Source organism: Cibotium barometz, chromosome 62, assembly GCF_041138505.1.
Source record: "Cibotium barometz isolate CiBa-2024 chromosome 62, ASM4113850v1, whole genome shotgun sequence".
In the NCBI taxonomy this organism is placed as follows: Eukaryota; Viridiplantae; Streptophyta; class Polypodiopsida; order Cyatheales; family Cibotiaceae; genus Cibotium; species Cibotium barometz.
The window spans coordinates 28476478-28499192 of record NC_141107.1 but is presented as its reverse complement, the minus strand read 5'-3'; the positions used below and the strand labels follow the sequence as shown (position 1 = coordinate 28499192).

Here is a 22715-nt window from a genome sequence, read left to right as displayed (position 1 = left end):
ATAAGCATTTGTGCGCATCCGACCACACAGAATTGCCAACATGATAGACCAAGGCTGCTCTTGTTGAAAAAAGGTTTTGAGCATAGTGATCTTTCTTGCCAGCACATGAAATTTGATGTTTATAATATTCAAACCACCATGCATTTTTGGCGAGCAAAGCAGGTCCATTTTGAGCAACCTTAAAGCTTTTCACACACACACACACACACATACATACTATGTGCACATACACACACACACCCATACACACAATTTTTTTTTTTAATGTTAAACTGCCGTCTAATTAATTACTCAAGCTATGGTACAAGCATAGCTGTCCATAAGAAAGGAAAAGCTAGAAACAGTGAAAAAACACATCTAATTGCCTAGTAGTGATCTCACCCAAGGCATAAGAATCCTGGCGAGATTCACACAAAGAGCGTCTGAAACAAGTATAGGTATCAACTCATAGGTCGGTAAAGACTCGTTGATTTCTATCATGCCAGAGAGTCCATAGTGTCCAGAATCTTGTCCACGCAAGAAACTGTGAGTAGTCCGATAATTCATTGGAATGTCCGTCAAAAAGCCAGAATTGCTTGGAGAAATGATGCCGAGGAAAACGAGCCTTCAAATATTCAAAAAGCCTATCAAGAAGAGCACGAGAAGACGGATAGTGTCAAAGCAAATGAGGTACCGTTTCTCGTGCATGATAGCACCTGTAAAACAGTGTGGTGAGGCAATGTATCTCTTGGCCAATAGTATACCCACAGGGAGCACCCCAACCAGGCATCTCCATAAGAAGACTCTCTGTTCAAAGGGAATTTATTTTCCAAATTCTATTAAGGCATGTTTTCCACCAATGCAATGGTTAGATATCCACCAAAGCTGGTTAGCGTGCTCAGCAATCCATGGGGGAGAAATAATCACCTTATATGCTCTATCTGCCAGTCAATTGATCAAATGAAATAGGCTTATGACCAGGCATCTATCTATCTAATTTCCAATCCATCAGCCTCTTTTGTGCATTTACACACACACACACACACTTTTTTTTTTTTTTGTATAAACACACACACAAATTGCATTATATCATAAATGTACAAAAGGGTTTGACATCAGGAGGATGTCTAAACCCTATAACTTAAAAACAGCAGTAAAAAAGTTCTATGCAAGATCAGGGCAGTGCTTAAGAAAGGAGCCTATGCCCTATCCATCAGAAACAGTAAAAGAAAAGCTAAATACAAGAAACATCCAAATCTCCCTCATGCACGGCATCATATAAGGACTGCCGCAATGAGGCTCGGAAGAACTCATAAGGGTGCTGAAGGGGTGAATTCAGATATGTATGATTTCGCTGTACCCAGAGGGTCCATAAGGCCCAGTATCTGATCCAATGGAAGAAAAGAGAATACTGTGACAATGAAGCTGATAAGGTGCCAAACATCCAGAAAAACTTATAGAACCTGTGTGCAGGAAATCTGAGAGATAAAAAATAGGAGATCTTGTCTAGAAGGTTTCTTGAATATGAACAAGACCACAATAAATGCGGAGCACTCTCAGTAGTATGATGACATCTTGGACAAATAGGAGAGGCAATCCTTCTTTGAGCCAATTTCACTCCCACTGGAAAAATACCGACAATGCATCTCCAGAGAAAGAGTCTCTGTTTCAATGGCATTTTCAACTTCCATATCAATGTTAGTTTTGCTTTCCACCAAGCTAAAGACTTATCCAGATGCCAAAGAGAATTAGCATGCTGAGCAATCCATGGAGGAGGTAATATCAATCGATAAGCCTGTATAGAAGTCAATAGATGCAAAGATTGAGAGGATAATCTTGAACTTGAAGACTGAAGATGCCAATCTTGAAGCCTGTCTCTTACATCCAATGTTGGAATCGGAATGAAAGGGTGTAAGAGATCTGCAATAGCTTTCCATATAGATCTATGATGCATCCCAAGATTGTATTGTTGGCATGCTGCCGGAAAAGAAAGAATTTGCCCTGTAGTATCCACTACATCGTCAATGAACCGGATGCCCAATTTCATAAGATTGTAAGCTCTGATTGGTTGTTGTACAGCAAGGGGAGAGTAAAAAACAGCACTCCAATGTATGCTTTCCATTCGAAGCGAGGAAGCTATAGAAGCAGGATGGGGAGACCATTTGATGCGAGAGAGCACTTTCTTCCAATCCTGAATCAAGGAAGTAGAATATGGACAACCAAGGATTTTACCTTGAAATTTGCCAAGCACTACTTCCGATGGATCAACCAACCAACGACCATAAGCATTTGTGCGCATCCGACCACACAGAATTGCCAACATGATAGACCAAGGCTGCTCTTGTTGAAAAAAGGTTTTGAGCATAGTGATCTTTCTTGCCAGCACATGAAATTTGATGTTTATAATATTCAAACCACCATGCATTTTTGGCGAGCAAAGCAGGTCCATTTTGAGCAACCTTAAAGCTTTTTTATGAAGCTTAGTTTTCCAAAAAATCTCCATGGCTTGAGACATAAAAGAAGAAAGATCTCGAGATGACCAATGTAAGAGAGGAAGGTAGAATTGGACATAAGCCAGAACAATGGACTGAACAATTCGAAGCCGTACATGTAATGGCCAAGTGGAGATCTTCCAATATTCTAATTTGTCCTTAATTTTGTTTAGCACCCAAGATATTTGTTGCTTATTTCTGATTTTCCAGCCAATGGGATAGCCCAAGTGTCTTACTATGCTTTCCGGATAAATAATCTGGCCGGGCCACAGGATAGCATGCCAGTCACAATGCTTGAGAGGTAAGAGTTTTGATTTCTGAAAATTAATTTTTAAACCAGCTGCCAATCCAAAATCTGAAAGAGTATCCATCAATAGACGAAGCTCCAAAGGACTGTTCTTTGGCATGAAGAATGAATCATCTGCAGAAGCCTGTGCAATGAAAGGCCGTGAACCAGAAATCTGAAGCCCCTCTAACTGTCTAGTATCAACCAGATGATCTATGTAAAGAAGCAAAGGATGCGAAGCAATGGCATAGAACAGAGCACTGAGAGGGCATCCCTCGAACTGATCGTTCTAGAGTCCAAGACTCAGACAAATGTTTCCCTATAAAGCATTGAGCAGTGGAATTTGAGTAAAGCCAATATATGACATTAACTAGCTTTGGCCCAAAACCAAGTTTAGACATGATTTGAGAAACATAATCCCACTGCACCGTATCAAATGCCTTTGCCACATGCACCTGCATGACCAAGACATCTTGAGCAGAGTATTTTGCATATTCCATTGCAATGAGAGTATTGGAGATATTATCATGTATATGCCTTGGAACAAAACCATATTGCCTGGGATGAAGTCCATCATGAAGGATATCCTTTATCCGGTGTACCAACATTTTAGCAATAAGTTTGTATATAATAGGCATCAAAGTGATAGGCCTCCAGTCATCCATTAGCCTGAAAAGAACCCATGCTGGCCAGCAAAAGAATGCTGATTATGCTCTTGCAGACACACAACATCAGGATGAGTATTGTTTATATAATGCCATAGGAGCCTCCATTTATGCTGATTGCAGAGGCCCTGTATATTATAAGAAAAACATTTGAGAGAAGTACGCATGAAAATATGTACAAGAGATGAACAGTCCTGAAAGAGAAAGGGAGGCATCAAGCCTCTGCCATTGCCACAGGGTCTTGCTGACCCTCAAAATCCAATTCCCTAACTAAATCATCTTCTTCACAAAGTGGAATACCCTTCTTAACTGCATTGACCCATGTCTTTGAGATGGGGCTGTCCGAAGAGGAAGAAGTTTGACCAGGAGATGGAGCAGAAGCATCCCAATTGCAAGATTGGAGAGGTCTTTGTTTGAGAGGCACCGTCTTCTTTGCATTCTGCCAACCCTCATGAGAAGATGAATTATTTTCCAGTAGCTTTCTTTTTCCTTTATCCTTGTTTTGGGCTAAATTGGCTTGGTTCCCTGTAGGAACTGAAGGCTTTGCTCCTTTAGCTTCAGTCTTTTCTACATAAGTCTTTTGACCTCCTTTATTAGATGGCGGAGGAATGGCAGCTGGAGGAGGCGGATGAAGGATTGAGGGACACTCAGAAGCTAGATGCCCGAACTTGTGACAAGAGAAACAAGCGCCAGCAAAAATGCCCCATTTCAAAGTGAAATATTTCTTTCCCAAATTAACACCCTCAATCTCAACTGCAATAGAAGAGGGGGTTGGTCTATCAGTATCCCATAAGATGCAAAAACGATTTTTGTTACCTGTGGGACGAGGGGGACAGATCACTTGTCCCAATGTCATCGCTAAGCCTGGAAGCTCTGTTCTCATGTAATCTGGGAAATCAACGACTTCAACCCATACAGGGCAGTGATGTTTGATGAGATTCTGATAATCCTTATTAGGAGACCAGGGCATGATGTGCACCATTTGACGACCAAAAAATAAAGGGGACATTTCCAGCATCTTTTGTTTTGTCATTGCATCCAAGAGATGAACTTCATAAAATCCTCTGGAGGCAAAATAGACTCCTTCTGCATAGCATCCACCTAGAAGAGAATTCACCCATTGTCCCACATCATTAGCCGAGGGTATTTTACCTGGAAAAAAGATGATGACTGCAGTTTGAGAGAGCTTCTTCAGAGGATGCACAAGAGAAGGCAACTTCATCTTGTAGGTGAGTTCCGGAGCAGGTAGTATCCATTCTCTTCTACTTTGTTGAAAATCCTCATTCAACATATCAAAAACATAGGAAGCATCTTCAGATGAAGGAGCTGTGGGGGGCAGAGTTTCCCTTAATTGTCTTTTAGGTTCAGGAGAAAGAGCTCTCTTGATATAAAACTTGCTTGTTTCTGCCATCGAGACTATTCGATTCAGCAGAGGGCACAGATCAGAAAAAGGGGACAGCTCTATGGAAAAGTATCTTACACAGAAGGGAAAAAACAGTGACCTGTTGAAGGAGCGCACACACACACACAGACAGTCCTATACACGTACGCAGGTCGCAGAAGACAGGAAGAAGAGCAGATTGATGATGATAAGACAGCGCAACTGGGAACAAGAGAAGGGAGCGAAGAGAGCTGCAGGGCCAAAACAGACCAGGAAGGAGCCCGACACAGTCCAGGAAGAGGCGCCTCACCACACGTACTCACCTAGAGCAGGCGAGCAGATAGTCAAGGGAGCAGGCGAGCAGATCAAGGGAGCAGGCGAGCAGGTCTCCACCGCCGGCGTCACACTACACCACACACCGTAAGCAGCACACACACACACCTACACACACACACACACACTTTTTTTTTTTTGTAAAGCTTAATGTCATTAATTACAGGTGGGAAACCTCAAAACGAGGAAAACCCACCAAAAAGATCACACTTTTTATTTACAAGTGGGAAACCTGTAAGCGAGGAAAACCCAGAAAAAGAAGAGTAACTATAGGCTCCACCACCTAGAAGCAATCAAAGTAAATCCTATAAGCATCAAGAGTGATGTCCCCAGCATCATAAGCAAAATGAAGCGCGTGACCAAGCGAGAACTTGAAGTAATGGAAGGGAACAATGTCATTGGCTTGGAACATGAGGTTGTTCCGAACATGCCATATGGTCCAAAAGACCCAGAATCGGACCCAGCTGAAAAATACTGCAAACTGAGACTGTGATGCTTGTAACACCCCAAAAAGCCAAAAGCATCTGTGAAAAATGCCCGAAGGGAAACGAAGGCGAAGAGCAGTCGAGACCTGGCGAATGAACGATCTGGAGCATACGCAACCCCATAGTAAATGTGGGACAGTCTCCTCAGTAGCTTTACATCGGACACAACGTGAAGGCGCAATATGACGTGCATGTAAGAAGCTACCAACAGGAAGAGCACCAACCAAACAGCGCCACAAGAACAGGCGTTCTTTAAGAGGCAGATGACTTTTCCAAATGCGAAACAATGTACGTTTCCACCACATTGAAGATTTGGAGAGAGACCATAGCTGATTACCATGTCTGACTATCCATGCATCCGATTGCAAGAGGGCATAAACTGTCCCAGCTGAAATACATTCCATAGCAGTGGTTCCAAGATTCCAATCAGATAGACGGGAATCCACATTCAAGCGAGGTAAAGGAGAAATATCAGCAATCATCCGCTGAATTTCTGTCCAAAGATGAGAATAATGGGATCCCAATTGAAAACGATCCGCCGCAACAGAGAAGGAAAGAACCTCACCAGTGTCATCCACCACCTGATGTATCTGACAAATTCCTTTTTGAGATAGAAAATATGCCTGACGAGGTGAACGGTCAACCAAAGTGGAAGAAAATACACGACTCCAATGCAAACTCTCTAGCCGCAGGGAATTGCCCATCAAAGATCGGGAACCATGCCATGTCATATGTGAAGTAACTTCCTTCCAATCAATAATGAGAGAAGAAGTGAAAGGACATCCCGGAATGTGTCCTTCAAGTTTTCCACATATAAGATCCCAGTATGTGGGTTGCCAATGACCATAGAATGGCGTGACAATATGCCGGCACAAATGGGACACCATGAGAGTCCAGGGTTGCTGCTGATCCAACAAAACCGGCAAAAGCATAGCTTTCCTAGCCAAAACATGACGTCTCAAATCCAAAATATTCAGGCCTCCAAGGCGCTTAGGAGAGCATAACTTGTCCATGGATAACAATCTGAGGCCCTTTCCACGAGATGAAGTGCGCCAGAAATGCGCCAATATACTTGACATAAGGGACTTTAAGCGGGATTGAGACCAATATAGCAAAGGTAGATAAAACTGCACATAAGCTACAAGAATGCATTGCACAATTCTAAGACGCACATGAAGCGGCCAAGTGGACAACTTCCAATAATGTAACTTGGAGTGCAAGCGCTCGGCTACCCAATCCAATTTCCGTGTAGCCGATACAGTCCAACCCAGCGGATAACCCAAATGACGAACTATAATGTTCGGAGGAACAAGTTCGCCTGGCCAAAGCAGCTTATGCCAATCATACTCAGTCAGAGCCAATAGTTTGGATTTACGAAAATTCACTTTGAGGCCTGCTGCCAATCCAAACAAATGAAGAGTGTGCATAATTTGTTCCACATCATCTTGGTGATTGCGAGGCATAAAGAGAGAATCATCTGCATAAGCTTGCGCAATAAAATGTTTCCCAGAGGGTAATTTCAAGCCCTGCAATCTTCCAGACGAAGTCAAAGATTCCAAATACATAAGCAGGGGATGAGTAGCAATCGCATAAAGCAAAGCACTGAGAGGACAACCTTGCCTTACTGAACGTCCCAAATGCCAAGGATCTGTGAGAAAACCATCCAACAAACCGGCAGAGGTACTGTCAGCATACAAGAAATAAACCACAGAGGATAGCTTAGGCCCAAATCCCAGCCGAAGCATGGTATCTGCAATGTAATCCCAAAGAACAGTGTCAAATGCCTTTTCAATGTCAACCTGCATGACCAATACATCTTGTCGAGTGTATTTCGCATACTCCATGCCAATGATGACATTTGCTAGATTATCAGTAATTTGCCTTCGTGGAATGAAGCCATACTGAGATGGATGCAAACCATCATGCAAAAACCCTTTAAGTCTATTGACAAGCATTTTAGCCAGCAATTTATAAACCACAGGCATGAGCGTAATCGGCCTCCATTGCGAGAACTCTTCACAAAGTGCTTGCTTTGGAATCAACTTGAGCAAGCCTTCTTTCCAAGATGAAGGCAAAACCTGTTGCTCCCATGCCCTGTTTATCATTAACAATAGCGGCTGATCCAGGTAGTGCCAGAACGACAAGAAAAATTCTACAGTAAGGCCATCCCAACCGGGAGATTTCCAACGGCCCAAATCACACAAACTGGCATACAATTCTGTCTCCGTGAAGGCGGCTTCCAAAAGTTGAGCCTGGTGCGCCGATAAAATCGGTGCAACTTGAGATAAAAACAAGCGACGAGCCTCTCGACCTTCCTGCGTGAGAGAAGAGGCCTCAAAAATCTTGCCATAATGAGATTCCATGGCCCGTGCAAGCCCCACACGAGAGGTAGTCCAATCACCAGTCGGGAGTTTAATCCTCTTAATAGTTTGAGACTGCCTAGAAAGATGTAAATGACGAAAGAATTGTTTAGAAGTGCATCCCTTATCCGCTATAGCTTTTTGGCGAGCTCTAGTCTGCCACTTTGCCAATTTTCTCTCATCATTACGATGCAACAAAGCACGAGCAGAAAGCAACTCTGTCATCTGGATTTCAGTAAGAGATGAAGTGTTAGCCAGATGCATCAAACTTTGACAAGTGCCTTTGGCCTGTTGAACTTGCTCTCTGAAATGCGATAAATAGTGTCTGCCATAATCCTGGATCACACATTGAACCCGCATAACAAAACGAAACCATGCTGTGTCCATATCAACATGCATTTGAGAGATCAATGGCGAAATAATATCCACAATCAGATTGCGAAAAACCTCATGCTTAAGATAAGCATTATTGACATGCAGAAGTCTCTTTCTAGTTAATGAATCATTGGCAGAACATGAACCGAATTGTATTTTCAAGCATATCGGAGCATGATCCGAGAGACACAAGGAGTAATCAATCCACATATCACATACGAAATCATCATACTGTTGCATCTAAAAGAGATACCATCGGTCCAGACGAGCACGATACATTGATCGAGCGTTATGCTGAAATGTGAATCCTGGATCATTGGCTTGCAACAGAGGCCACAAATCCAAGGCATTACATGTGTGCTGAAAGAGATCCCAAGCTTGTCGTTCCACATGAAGCATGTGAGAATGTCCAGTAGTATTATCCACATGATTTGGAGCATTATTAAAATCGCCACAAAGAAATGCATTAGAACGCCAACAATAAGAGGAGATGGCATGCCACAAACGAGCCCTGTCAGTAGAGGCTGTGTATGCATACACACCACCAAACTCAAAAACTTCCCCATTGATAATACATTGAACGATCATCCATCTGCCAGCTGGATGCATAAGCTATCCAATATCCCGCAAAATAGGAAGTTTGCCCGGCAAAATTATGCTGATTATGCTCTTGAAGAACAACAATATCTGCTTTGCAAGTATGTACATAGTGCCAGATTAGCCTCCATTTATCCTGATTGCATAATCCGCGCACATTATATGAAATGCAATGTATAGAACTATGCATCTTAAATGGTATATACAGTGGGCGAGAAAACCAACAGAAAGCTTAAGAACTCGTGCCCATGGGCACATCCGCATCTGTCGCAGAAACATCAGCTGCCAAATCAAAACTCGAATGTGGAGGAAACAAGTGATGGCCTTCCGGCGTTGAAGCGGTGCCCCCTGTAACTACTTCCTTATAGGATCGAACAACTTTATCCCAGGCCTGAGCCAAGGAAGAGTTATCATTACAAGGCAGTTTTTGCTGAGCAACATTCTTCAAGGGGGGCACATAATTGCGAGAAGATGGTAGAGTACGTGCTTTGACAGTTTTCTTGGGTACTATCCACGCCTGAATAGCAGGAAGCTTCTCTTTGCCCTTGTCTTTGATGTTCGGGGAAGCAGGAACACTTGGCATTTGAGACTGCTTCCCTTTACCTTTATTTAGTCCAGTTGTTGATGTGGATGCAGAAGCACCTTTAGATTGTGCCTCAGGGGAAGATTTCGCTGGAGGAGGAGTCTGAGGGGTAGGGACAGCCGAAGGAGGGGGTTGTAGATTTGGTTCAGAACATTCAGATTGCATATGACCAAATTTGCCACAGCGAAAACAGGAATTGGCAAATTTCCCCCATTTAAGCTTGAATGGTCGCTTTCCGACCACTGTGTCCCCAGAATCAACGGTAATGCCCATAGGAGCAGGAAGATCAGTGTCCCATAGAATACAAAAACGATTTGTATTGGCATCCAACTTGGGGGGGCAAATCACTTTGCCCAATTGAGCAGCCAACAAAGGAAGAAAATGACGCCAAGTACGAGGAAAATCCACCACTTCAACCCAAACCGGGCACTTATGTCGAATAAGGCTCTGATAATCTTTAGTAAGAGCCCAGGGAAGAACATGAGTCATTTGCGTATTGAAGAAGAGGGGAGACATTTCCAACAAAGCATCTCTAGCTTCCATGTCTGCTAACAAGACCTCATAGAATCCTCTTGCTCCAAAATAAACACCCCGGACTGCTTGACGCTTAAGCAAGAAATCAACCCATTGTCCCACATCCTGTGCACTAGGCATCTTGCCCGGGAAAAAGAGAATCACTGCATTCAATGCATACTGCGCAACCGGATCCATGAGCTCCTGCACCGGAATACGCACTTCTGTGACTGGAGCAGGTCCTTCCCAAGCACATCTTGCTTCTTCGAAATCCTCATGCAGGCATTCCTTAATCAAAGACATGGCATCCAAATTCGAGGTGTTCATTGCTTTCCGACGCTTATAAATGGCCAGCTCAGGCGATTCCATTATGCACACCTTAAATTTTCTATAATCCCCAGAACTGCACACACACACACACACAGAGCAGGGACGAAGAGGCAGAGGGCAACTGAAGATGACAACACACACATACACAGAAGATCTGAGGCTGGGCAAAACCAGAAGAGGCGACTAATTAACCTTCTATCAGAGGCAAGGCAGGGGGGGCCAGCCGGCAGCAAGAGCATTCAACGGCAGCAGGTTTAGGCGATGGCCAACAGGCGGATCACACACACACACACACACACACACGTATACATACATACATACATACATACGCAGACATACACACACACGTATACATACATACAACCATACACAGATTTGTGGTGTGACAATATTCTGAACGTACTGTTTTAGTAAGCACATTAAACATACCTAGTAACATATCATTACTATAAAAAAAAGTAAGCACATTAAACATACCTCAACCAGCATGTTCTGTCCATCAACGACAACTCTGTCTCCCACGTCGAATGGGTGTGTAACAAACAGAAATATCAGGGACTCAAACGTACTTCTCGCGGAATTACCAAAAACAAACACGGATGGAAGGAACACTGATGAGAAAAACACAAGCAATTTCGATGTTTCCACACCAAAAATGAGGAAGAACACAATGAAAAGAGCTAAGGCTAGAACCTGCGATCCAAAATTTACAGGTAAGTTGAGGAATGTTTTTAAGAGAGAAAAACGTTTTAACATACTATGCCCCTAAAACGACTTAATATTATAATTGTATTGATAAACAGTCATTATCAGCTCAAAAGGATTGTGCTAGCAAGAAGTTATGTTGAGGTTTTTGCATGTCTTACGACATTGAGAACTTTGTGTAGCTTTGCAACTACAGTTCTGTTGTCATTTAACGTAAAAGCAAGAGCCCGGCGTTCCTTGTAAACTCCCACAACCCACTTTGCAAGTGCTTTCTTGGTTATTTCACCAGATTCTGTAATTTCAAAGAGGGCAAAAGCCCTCGCTGCCTGCTCCTCAGGTAGGAAGTATAGGAAATCCTTCATCATAAGAGATTTCTGGCCAGGCCTAGCCATGTTATAGAATATCTGAAAGAAAAAGAAAGGACAAAAAACATCATTTTTCCTCTTGTTTATTGTTTTGTTTTTTTGTTTTTTTTTTTTTGGGGAGAGAGAGAGAGAGAGAGAGAGAGAGAGAGAGAGAGAGACTCCTTTGTTGCTACAACAGCTAGCAGATTTTCATGATCGTGCTGCTATCTTTTTCTTTACTGGGCGTATTCCATTGTTGCCTCGTCTTAGAGCATGGCTGGGCCGCTTGGTGTCACCTGAGGCACTTGAGGAGATTTACGATGGTCCGAGAGGCTTTTATGAAATACTTTTTCGCACTTCGGAAGCCCGTAGGGCAGTCTTGGAGCAGGTGCCACTTTTTTTGGATGGGCAGTTGGTTCATGTGGTTCCGTGGAAGCCTATGGCAGAGTACCAAGATATGTTGCGCCAGGCTTGCCCAGTTTGGGTTGAAGTGAAACAATTCCCACCAATGTTTTGGCGTGTTTTACCAAGTCTCATGCGAGGTATCGGTGATGTCTTGGTGGTGCCTCGAATGACATCTAGAAACCGAAATCGTCTATGCATGTTGTGGAATACTGGGAGACCTAGGCCGACACATTTGCGTGTCAATATGGCTGGGCTGCAACCTTTAATGTATGAATTGAGGTGGGATACATTTGCTGGCCACTATTTCAAATGTGGTGAGATGGGCCACTTTGTCTCCGAATGTCCTAAGAAAGAACAAGTTGCTGCTACAAAGGATATCCTTGATGGGCAGTTGCCCGTGGAAGATGAGCATGATGCTCCTTCACATGATGCCCAACACATGGATGTACATGTGGATGTTCAGAATGAGGTTGAGCAGCCATGGGTGGAAGTACGTGGTAAAAAGACACGATTTGTTGCCCCGCGGGGGGATTTCTCAGATGCTGTTTGGCGGGGGCCTTTGCGTGCTCATCAGGGGCCCTTACATACATATGCTCGTCGCCCTTTGGGTTCAGGTGCCCAGCAACAGACCAGGATTGAGAGGCCAGGAGGCCAACTTTCTCAGGGTACAGGGCCTCTTGGGGTGGATAGAGTAGAACGCTATCCTATTAGAAATCGCCTAACAAAAGAAGCACAACAACAATTGCCTCTTGTGTTTGGTTCGAAGGGTGAGGTCATCTCGCCATGGGATGGTCATTACCCTTTGACACGTGCTCGGGAACTCCAAGGGCAATCTGAGATCACAAATACCATGTCTAAAAATGCAATGCTTCAAAAGGTTCGTGATTTGGCAGATTGTCCTGGGCCTAGTACACGGCCTTGTTGATTCCTTTTCTGGGAAGGCTTATGAAAATTGTACAATGGAATGTAAAGGGTATTTCTTCGCGCCAAAAGCAGTTCAGGCTTTGGCGTACAACTTTTTGTCATGGTTGGGATGTTTTGTGTGCAGTTGAACATAAGCAGCATAAGTTGGCTGGCAAAGCCTATGTATATAAGGGATTTCATGTTTTCTACAGCGGACATCCTCCTTCGCAGTCAGGTGTTATGTTTGCTGTTCGTTCGCAATTTCAGCCTTCTCTTGTGATTCAAGATGTTCATGGAAGATTTCTAGTGATACAGATTGTTTGGGATGATACGCCTTTATGGTTGTTAGGGGTGTATGCTCCAAATAATGCTCGTGCACGCCGTTTGCTGTGGAATGACTTGTGTGCTCTTTCAATCTCTCATCCTGGCTTTGTGATGGGGGACTTTAATATGTGTGTCTCCAGGGAGCAAGCCACGTCGCCTCATTCTGTAATGGATGGCCCGGAGAGAAAGGCGTGGGAAGCTTTTGCAGCAAGGTCGCTAAAACAAGACATGTGGTCTTGGTTGCATTCAGATGAAAGGGGTTACACTTATGCCTCACAACAGTTTCGGGGCACTTATGCTAGATTGGATAGGATGTATATTTTACATCAAGATCTCTTTTTGCCAGAGGTTCTTACTATGATGGTTGATCAGCAACAGGTTTTGTCAGATCATTGGCCGCTTGTGTTTGAAATGGTCTATCATCCTGTGGATGCATATAAAGGCTTGTTGGGACGCTTGCCTTTGCGCTTAAATCACACTTTTTTGGAGCATGAAGTTTTTGATGTTTATATGCGTCAGTTGATACGACATTTCTCCACAAGAGTGTCCATGGCTGATTATCATGCTTGGCCAGTGTTCCTTACCAACACTCGGAAATTAGCACGTCATTATGGTCTTGCTAATGCCTCTATACAAAAACAGCATGTGGCCCTCCTTGAGTCGCTTTTAAAGGGCTTGCAGGCGTTCATGTTTACTGACTCTATAGATGCTGAAGTTGCGGATGCCATAGAATGGCTGAAAAAGGAGCTATCTAGGGTGCAGGAAGCACAATATGTTCGCTTTAAACTACTTGCACGTCTTGATGCTTTGCGGGATGCTAACTGTCAATCTCATCGCTTCTATGATAAGTTGCATCAAAAACATATGCGTGAGAATATTGTTAGGCTGATGGATGCCAAAGGCAACCTTGTTACTCAACCTTCTGAGGTTATTCAGCATTGCATCAGGTTTTATGAAGATTTGCTTGCCCCTCGAGAGGATGTCTCACCGGCTGTCCTGGCTGCAAGGGAGTCATTGTTTGCTGAAGTACGATATCAAGTTGACCCTGATGTGGCGGTTCAGCTTGATGCTCCTGTTACTCAAGGGGAAGTGGAAGCTGTTCTCTCCAAACTTCCCATGGGAAAGAGCCCTGGTTGGGATGGTTTGACAAATGAGTTTTTCCGAAAATATGCTGATCAGCTTGCAGAGCCTTTGACGCTTATTTGTCAAAGGGTTTGGGATGAGGGATATATGCCTGCCGATTGGAAGTTGGGCATACTTCGTTTGTTGCCCAAAGTCCCTTCGCCTACTTCTTTGGCTCAATGGCGCCCGATCTCACTTATGGGTATTATGTATAAAATCTTTACAAAGATTTTTGCTAATCGCTTGCAGAAGGTGCTTCCTACTCTTGTTCATCCGTATCAATATGGATTTGTGCATGGCAGGAATATTTTGCATAATATTCTTAATGTTCAAATTGGAGTGGATTATGCCAAGGCAAAGAAGCAAGAGATTGTGATGGTGCAGCTGGATCTTGAAAAAGCTTTTGATCATGTCAGCTGGTCTTTCCTTTCTCAGTTAATGACAGCCATGGGCTTTGGTCCCAAAATGGCTAATTTGGTGCATTTACTTGGCTCTGGCTCTATCACGCGGATTATGCTCAATGGAGGACTTTCGGATGGTATTTCTCTCACCCGTTCTCTCCGGCAGGGCTGTCCTCTTAGCCCTCTTTTCTTTGCCATTGCCACTCATCCTATGTTATCTCGCCTAGATGCTATGGCATCGCATGGTGAAGTGGTTGGTTTGCATCTCCCTCATGGCAAGCAATTGGTTGCTCAAGCCCTTGCGGATGATACTTTTATGTTTCTCAGGGCCGAAAAAGCCAATATAGATCGAGCAATGGAAGCTTGGAATAATTTTGCATTGGCTTCTGGGCTGAAAATAAATTCATCAAAATCAGCCCTCATTGTATGCACGGAATTTGATCTTGAGGCATTAGGGTGGCAAGGCCGTGTGGTGCATACAGGAGACATTGTTCGTCATCTTGGATATCCGGTGGGTGTGGATGTGGACCCCCAAGCGCTTCTTGCTTGGATTTCTGCTCGGATCTCAGATAAATTTGTGTATTGGAAAGCTCAAGGGTGGCCTATGCATGTGAGGGTTAAGGTAGCTCAGGTTATTATGCTTAGCATGATTTCCTATTTTTTACCTTTGCTACCTTGGACGCACAAATCTCTCATCCGTTTGGTTGCTCCCATTCGGTTTATGCTGTGGAAGAGGCAAGGAAATATTATGGGTCAAACATGGATAGCTTGGAATCACATTACGACGCCCAAAAGAATGGGTGGGGCTGCTTTACTGGATGTCCGCTTGCATATGGTGGCACGTAGGTGGGCGCTTTTTCAGGATATGTGTTTGCAAGAGCAGCCTTGGGTTTTCATGGCTCGTGACTTGATTGAGTTGGAGGGATTGTCACATGGGCGGACACGTGTGCAGGCTTCATGGTGGGACATTGTGAATGCGGCTCATCCTGTCCGTATTCGCTCATCACACATTTTATCGCATATTCTCCTTTCTTGGCATGAAGTTCTACTGTTGGCTCGGTGGGATCCTGGTCATGAAAGACTACTTTTGAACTCTTTGCAGTTCGAAACATTTGTGGAGTCGCGTGTCATTGTTTGGCCAGACAGAGATGCTTCACGCATACGACTCAACCGCATGGTCAGGCTAGGCTTGGTTAGAATCCGAGATGCTGTGATACCTGGTCGTGACAGGCCATATTCATTTCGTCGTATTCGGCAGCACTTTAGGGTTCCTCGGACATTTCAGCCACTATGGGCTGACATCATGCATGCAAATGAGCCTTTTACTCCATTGCCTCGGCCATCTGCAGATCAGCCTTGGCTTGATTGGGCACTATGTAAATCTGGTGACTTGATATCACTCTCAGCTAACCAGGTCTATCATAAGCTTGTATCAGAGAAAGATTGGGTTTCAGCCAAGGCCAATAAAGTGTGGGGATTGCACAAGTCTAAATCATGGTGGCAGAAAACTCTTATGAGTGGTTGGCAGTCTAAACTCCCTTACCAAGGTAAGGTTTTCATTTGGAGGATGTTGGTGGGAGGGTTACCTACACGGGATCAGCTCAGCCGTCGTAAAATTACACTGGCCTCTTGCTTCTTCTGCACGACATGCACTGAAACAGTTATGCATCTGTTCATGAGTTGTCCAGTGGCCCGTCAGATTTGGTCTTTTGTCTCTCGCGTTTGGGAGGCAGTAGAGAGGTCTACTGTTTCGGCTCATCAGTGGATATTTGGGATTTGTCCTCAAGTCATTACTTCAGACAGCCACCTTGTGATATTCCATTTCCTTAGATGGACAGGACTTTGGCATATTTGGACTACACGGAATGGGTTCATTTTTGATTCCTTGTCTGGAATACATGGGCACATTCTACGTATCCGCGGTTTGCTGCTTTGGCAGTTTTCTTCTCTTCTCTCAGCTCAGCTACTGGATGCAGATGTTATTTCCTTATGGTCTACGGCGGCTCGGCTGGCTCATCTTTGATGCTTCTATCTGGGATGCTTATTTGGCTAGGAGGCTTTCTTATTAGTGTACAGGTTTGCATGGTCATGATCCTTTAGAGGATCTTTTGTGGGGGTTTTGTTTGGGGCCATAGGTTCTGTGTGAGCCATGTGGCTGATGTACATTTTACATATAATATAAAACACCATTTCACGAAAAAAAAAAAAAAAAAAAAGAGAGGGAGAGAAAGAAAAACAGAAAAAAGAAAAATAGATTAAGCATCTACCAAAGTGATAAAACAATGTCCATGGCATATCTCATCATGGAACATAAAATAAAATAGAACAAATCAAAACTATCTCACTGGAGTGATACAAAAAAATCCATGAAAATCTCATCATGGAATAAAAGGAACAAGGAACATGAGAGGAGCATCGGCCCTCAATAGAAGGTATACCACTCTCCAATATATCAAGCATGGGGCTAATGAGTATGGTCATGAGGTGTGAGGAATTCTTAGTGTATTAGTGTTTTAAAACATGATTAAAAAGACTTAACACTGAAAAGTAAGATGCTTAGAGTGGAAAGCTGTGTTGTTGCATTGAGACACAAGGCCTTGTTAAATAGGGCCTAAAGAGGTACAAATGAAGAGGCACATCCCTAATGAAAGGGTGTGACTCTTGAATGAATAGTTATGTCCATGAGGTCTCCCTTAGCTACGTCACGTGGAAAGGTAGGTCAATGGTGGTGGAGTATGTCTTGGATCTAGAGCTGTTGTGAGTGGATCATGGCTGTTGTCTAGGGGGATGTGGGCACCGAGCACGCTAGAGTGCGCATGCCTAGTCTGAGATAACTCCTTTGGGGCGAGGTGGGTCCGCAATTGTCTGAGGTGTGTCCACGGGATCCACTGTATGGGTGTCCTCCAAGGTCTACAAGAAGCTAGTGATGGTTGGCTAGTGAGGGAGGTGGCGACGTGGTTGGGGCCAAAGCTCTCTCAATAATGTGTCCTTGTGTCTGCAAATCTCGAGCAGGAAAAGCCCAAGGCAGTGCTGGTCCGATACGTCAATGATCTTAGAAAGTGGACCAAGAGATGAAAGAAAGATGTTATTAACATCTACGAAAGACCCAAAGGGTCAATGAGACCGCAAAGATATTACATGTGATCCATGAGTAAACCGGATGTCAAGAAAACATGAAAAAGTCTAGTCATGTAGCCACCTTGGACCATCAAGGCCCGCCGGTCGGCAGCATAAAGCATTATAATCAGCATATATAGCATATTTATCCAGTCGTGTAGTATTAGAGCCAGCCGACTTGCTCTTTGGCAAACCGACCAGTCCTCCTCATGCATATAAATACCTATCACTTGCATATTCAGTCGCTCACAGCCATAGAGGTTCCGCAGTAACTTTTGCACACTGGATCATATCTTCACCTTGAGGAGCCTCATTGAGCAGGCCAAGTCACGGGAGCAGAGACTCTATTGTTGCTTTGTGGATTTCTGCAAAGCATTCGTCACAATGCCACGGGAACAGCTCCTACAGAGATTGCAGACTCTTGGGGTGCCTTCAGATATGATCTAGGGGGATCATTGCTTTATATGAGAGGGTGACAGGATGAACCAAATGCCCAAGTGGTCTGTAAGAGGAGATACATAGTACTATGGGGGTGAAGCAAGGCTGCCCACTTTCCCCGACACTCTTTGGCCTGTACATAGATAAGGTCACGGAATTCATAGATAGAGGAGGAGGGAGTGGTGCATCACTCTCAAGGATTTTGGTCACTTTACTACTCTATGCGGATGACATAATTCTGATATCTGACTCGCAGGAGGGACTGCAATGCCACATGGACGCCTTCGATATTTTTGTACACAGAGAGGCCTTTCATTGAACCTTGGGAAAACCAAGGTCATGATCTTTCACACTTCCAGACGGGTTATGAAAGATACAATGATCGGCCAGGATACAGCAGCAGGACCTCATTGTGCTACTCCTAGACTTAGAGAAAGCTCATGATAGGGTGGATTGGAGCTTTCTGGAGGGCACCATGAGCCGGATGGGATTCCCCATGATTCGTGGAGTCTCATGACTTTACTCAACCTCACACAGCCAGGTCCTCATTCAGGGAGCCCGTGGCGACAAATTACACATCTCTTGCTCGGTTAGACAGGGCTATCCTTTGGCACCTTACCTCTTCCTATTCGTCGCCGAGGCCATGAGTAGTTTTCTCTCCGCCCAAGAGACCACGCTTCAAGGATTGCGTCTTCCCCTCCGCACGCAGGAGGAGCTACTTGACTTGGAGTTTGCAGACGACACAGTGACTTTCCTTGCAAGAGATGTGGGAAATCTACAGAGATTTGCGGAGGCGATCGAGGTTTTCTGTCGTGCATTAGGAGCACAAATCAACTCGCACAAGTCGTGTGGTTTTTGGGTAGGCTCAGCAGTCCCGACTTGGCGACCAGTTGAGGATTTTCAGTGGATCTTGCGGGGCACTCCAATTCGATATCTCGGTTGTCAGGTGCCATTCCCGTGCCCAAGCTCAAATTTCTTTAGTCTGAACTACTGGTTTTCAGGCACGAGAATGGCATATAGATCCAGCACCGGCCAACGTGGCCAGGGAGAAATTATGGCGGGTATGGATACGGGAATGCCGACCTCTCACACACCTTCAGTGGGATCCAGGAGAGTGGACTTGGCATGATCCAGTAGATCAGGAGGAGACTCTAGATGCCCCCTTCTTTGCATGTACTGCGCGGCTTGATCGCAAGATCCAGATGCCCGAGATAGATGCAACAACACGTTGGCAGTCTTAGGACCTCTCACAGCGTTTCCTTTCAGATTTCTGGAAGAGACTGTGGGACAGCTTTCGGCCAAGAAAGATCACCCTCTTTCTTTGGTTGATGGCACATAGGAGTTTAGCGGTTGGTACTTCGCTGGCAGTTGGTGGTCGACCAACGGCTTGCTTGCGGTGCGGCCACCCCCAGGAGACTCAGGGACATTGCCTTTGGGATTGGGCTTAGCAAATTTGGCAGAGGATTCTCCGCATCTTTGCTATGGACAGGGCATCCACCCGGATTATCACATGGGGCACTGTCGCTTGGGCCACAGAGGTTGGAGTGGTCAGGGCTAATGAGGAGGATGGGGGAGGGCTAGGCCTTCAGATCTCTCACCATCGTATTGCAACAGTACCAGTCACAGCCCCACCTACTGGCGGCCAGGCTCATGCCAGAGATGGGAGATTTGCAGTAGCATAACAACCTGGCACATTTGGCATGCTAGATGTAGCGAGGCCATCAAGGGTACCCACACTCCGCTGGCGGAGATCATCAGGAGCATATGGCTTGATATCATTCACACCCTCCGCGATCAATAGGGGAAGTTACAAGAGGTTCAGACTGCATGCGGAAGTGGCGAGAAGCTTTCTTGCGACTTTGGAGGCCCGGCCCTTTCCTCATAGATAGAGGAGGTGACCCCATTTGGCATTACAAACCACCTGTGTGGTTGTTCCCTCCTCCCCTCCTCCCCCTGTATGAGATAGCCTTCTCCTCACAGAGCGGCCAGCCGAAGGAGAAGCGTCTCTTCCCCTCATGATCATTTGATTCCCACCCTAAAATGAGGCAAGTTGTTATGTAGCCCTTTGTGGTTGGATCTAGTCCTTTGTGGCTGTTTTTTCTTTAACTAATTGAAGGATCTTTTTCCCATAAAAAAAAAAAGTGGCTCCAGACAATGCCAAGTGCCCAATGGAGTGATTGGCAAGCCAAATGGAGTTAGATCTTCCAACAATTTGGAGGAATGATCGAGTACATCCCTGGTAAGCATAACCCAATTGTAGATGCTCTTAGTAGAATGACCAGCATCCATACCATGCAGGAATCTATCATTCTCCAGATCTCTGGAAAGACTTGGATAGCATGAAAGATCAGTATGCCGATTCCGGAGAGTTTGGTACTCAATACAGTTTGGCCCTCAATTCTGAGCCTGGCCATTATTCAATTCATAATGGTTGGTTGTTCTACAACAACCGTCTGTGTCCTTCGAGAAAAGCGTGCAACTCTTCTCCATGATGCCATGACTCCTTAGTTGGAGGCCATAGAGGTATCAACAGTATCCTAGAGAAATTGGAAAGGTCTTGCTATTGGCCAAAAATGAGACGTGATGTTTATTCACATGTTCAAGCCTGTAAGATTTATCAAAAAGTTAAGGTTCCACATACGAAAAAGGCTGGATTACTTCAACCTTTGCCTATTCTCGACAGACCTTTTATCGACATTTCTATGGACTTTAAAGGGCCTCTACCAATATCCATCGGATCTCGCAACACTCAGTGTTTTACCATCGTGGATCGCTTTAGTAAGTTCTGCATGCTCATCCCATGCAAGCATACGGCCACAACCGAGGACGTAGCCCGCCTTTTTCTCAAACATTGATACTCCATTTGACGTTTGACTAGCACCATCACATCAAACAGGAAGATCACACAGGGATTAGAGAAGAGCACCTCTCCTACGCCTCCAAAACCCTCGCCCCACTTATAGCACACATGTTTAGCAAAGCACTTTGGGAGGGCTTTCCACACATACCTGGTCTCTTCATACTATTGCCCCTACCCATAAGGGTGGGGATACCATTGATCCCAACAACTATAAGACCATTACGATCGGCCATATCATGGCCAAGCTTTATGGATTAGTCCTTGAGGCACAGCTCAGTGCCTTGGTAGAGAGGGAGGGCTTCCGGGCACTAGGCCGCCAAGCTGGCTTTCGACATAACTTCTCTACATTAGATCATATCTTCACTCTCAAGAGCCTCATTGAGCAGGCTAAGGGAGATGGCATACGCCTTTATTGCTCCTTTGTGGATTTCCACAAAGCCTTTGACACAGTGCCACGTGATCGCTTGCTCCAGAGGTTGCAGTTACTGGGGGTTCCATCAGACATGATCTAGGGGATCATTTCATTATATGAGCTAGTAGTGGGGAGAGTTAGATGCCCAGGGGGGCCTTTCAGAGGAGATCACTAGCACCATTGGGGTGAAACAAGGATGCCCCCTATCCCCCACACTCTTTGGTATCTATATTGATGAGATCATAGCCTTTATTGAACAGGCAGGCAGGAGAGGTGCATCTTTGGCAAGCACTCTCATTGCTATGCTCCTCTATGCTGATGACATAGCGCTTATCTCAGATTCTCAAGCCGGACTACAACATCATATGGATGCACTACAGGATTTTTAGCGGGGGCTCTCAATTAGCCTTGGGAAAACCAATTGATGGTGTTTCACACTTCCCACAAAGTGATGAAGGATACAGTGATCACATACAGAGGCAGTAGAGCGGAGGTGACTAGTTCTTATGTCTACCTTGAGGTTACCTTCACCAGTATGGGGGGGCGTTTCTCCATGCGGCAGGCCTCCCAGGATAGATTGACCAGAGGATAATGCAGGAGTAGCCCTCCTGGAGCGCCAATGCCATCAGTCTCACTTCCAGGAACCTCGGATGAAGAGTTGGCCCTTTGACACCTTGGTCAGTCCAACGATGATGTATGCAGCCCCCTTTTGGACACCGGGATTATCGTCGACAAACTGGCAACGAATTGAGCAGCCTCTGATCCTCATGCTATCACAGATGATTCGCAGCAAACCATATCTCCCACATCATATCATTCGAGCAGAGTTTGCCGCAAACCCCATGGCTATAGAGGCACTCTTCCAGACAGTTACCTATATATATATAGAGAGAGAGAGAGAGACCCACATGACTCCCTCGCCTAGCCCTAGAGTCTTAACAGGCTATTGCTGCGAAAGGCACACACTCATTTTGATATGGCTCTGCTATCACATGGTTTACAGCACATAAGCTTCAGATTGACCGGCTCCCTCCTTACCAGTATGACCCAGACTCACCATACCTCAGGCTTTCCCATGTTGACCGTAACCGGGTGCTCTGATATGATTTGCTTCAAGCACACATTAGGGACACTTGGATTACCCCGGTGCCACCCTTGCCTGTCAAGATGCAGTATTATCAGGATCATTTCCTTAGTCTTACTACGGATGGGCTCATACAAAGACCAAGCTACATGGATATCTTTATGTCTCATGCCATGGCCCATGAGGATTGCCATTGGCCAGCTCCGAGTTTCATCCCATAC

At 44.9% G+C, this 22715-nt stretch overlaps 2 protein-coding genes across 6 annotated transcripts in view; both read right to left on the bottom strand.

The window, feature by feature from the left end:
• Positions 1-22715, bottom strand: part of LOC147604325 (mechanosensitive ion channel protein 5-like) — a 95259-nt gene that overhangs the window by 35187 nt on the left and 37357 nt on the right. For all 5 annotated transcript variants that reach the window (XR_015265407.1, XM_086795239.1, XM_086795241.1 and 2 more), the window contains 2 exons: positions 11246-11488; positions 10857-11072 (listed from right to left, as the gene is read on the bottom strand). Coding sequence is in view for 4 of the 5 variants with exons in the window: in XM_086795239.1 (XP_086651365.1) it covers positions 10857-11072; positions 11246-11488 (459 nt within the window). In the remaining variant the exon portion in view is untranslated. The remainder of the gene's footprint in view (positions 1-10856; positions 11073-11245; positions 11489-22715) is intronic.
• LOC147604326 (uncharacterized) lies at positions 9186-10418 on the bottom strand. The gene has a single exon (XM_086795280.1). The coding sequence runs from the start codon at positions 10416-10418 to the stop codon at positions 9186-9188; it is 1233 nt and encodes a 410-aa protein (XP_086651406.1).

What these genes read in the sequence shown, in the direction of transcription:
- LOC147604326 (XM_086795280.1), bottom strand. Translation starts at nt 10,418, where the DNA reads ATGGAATCGCCTGAGCTGGCCATTTATAAGCGTCGGAAAGCAATGAAC.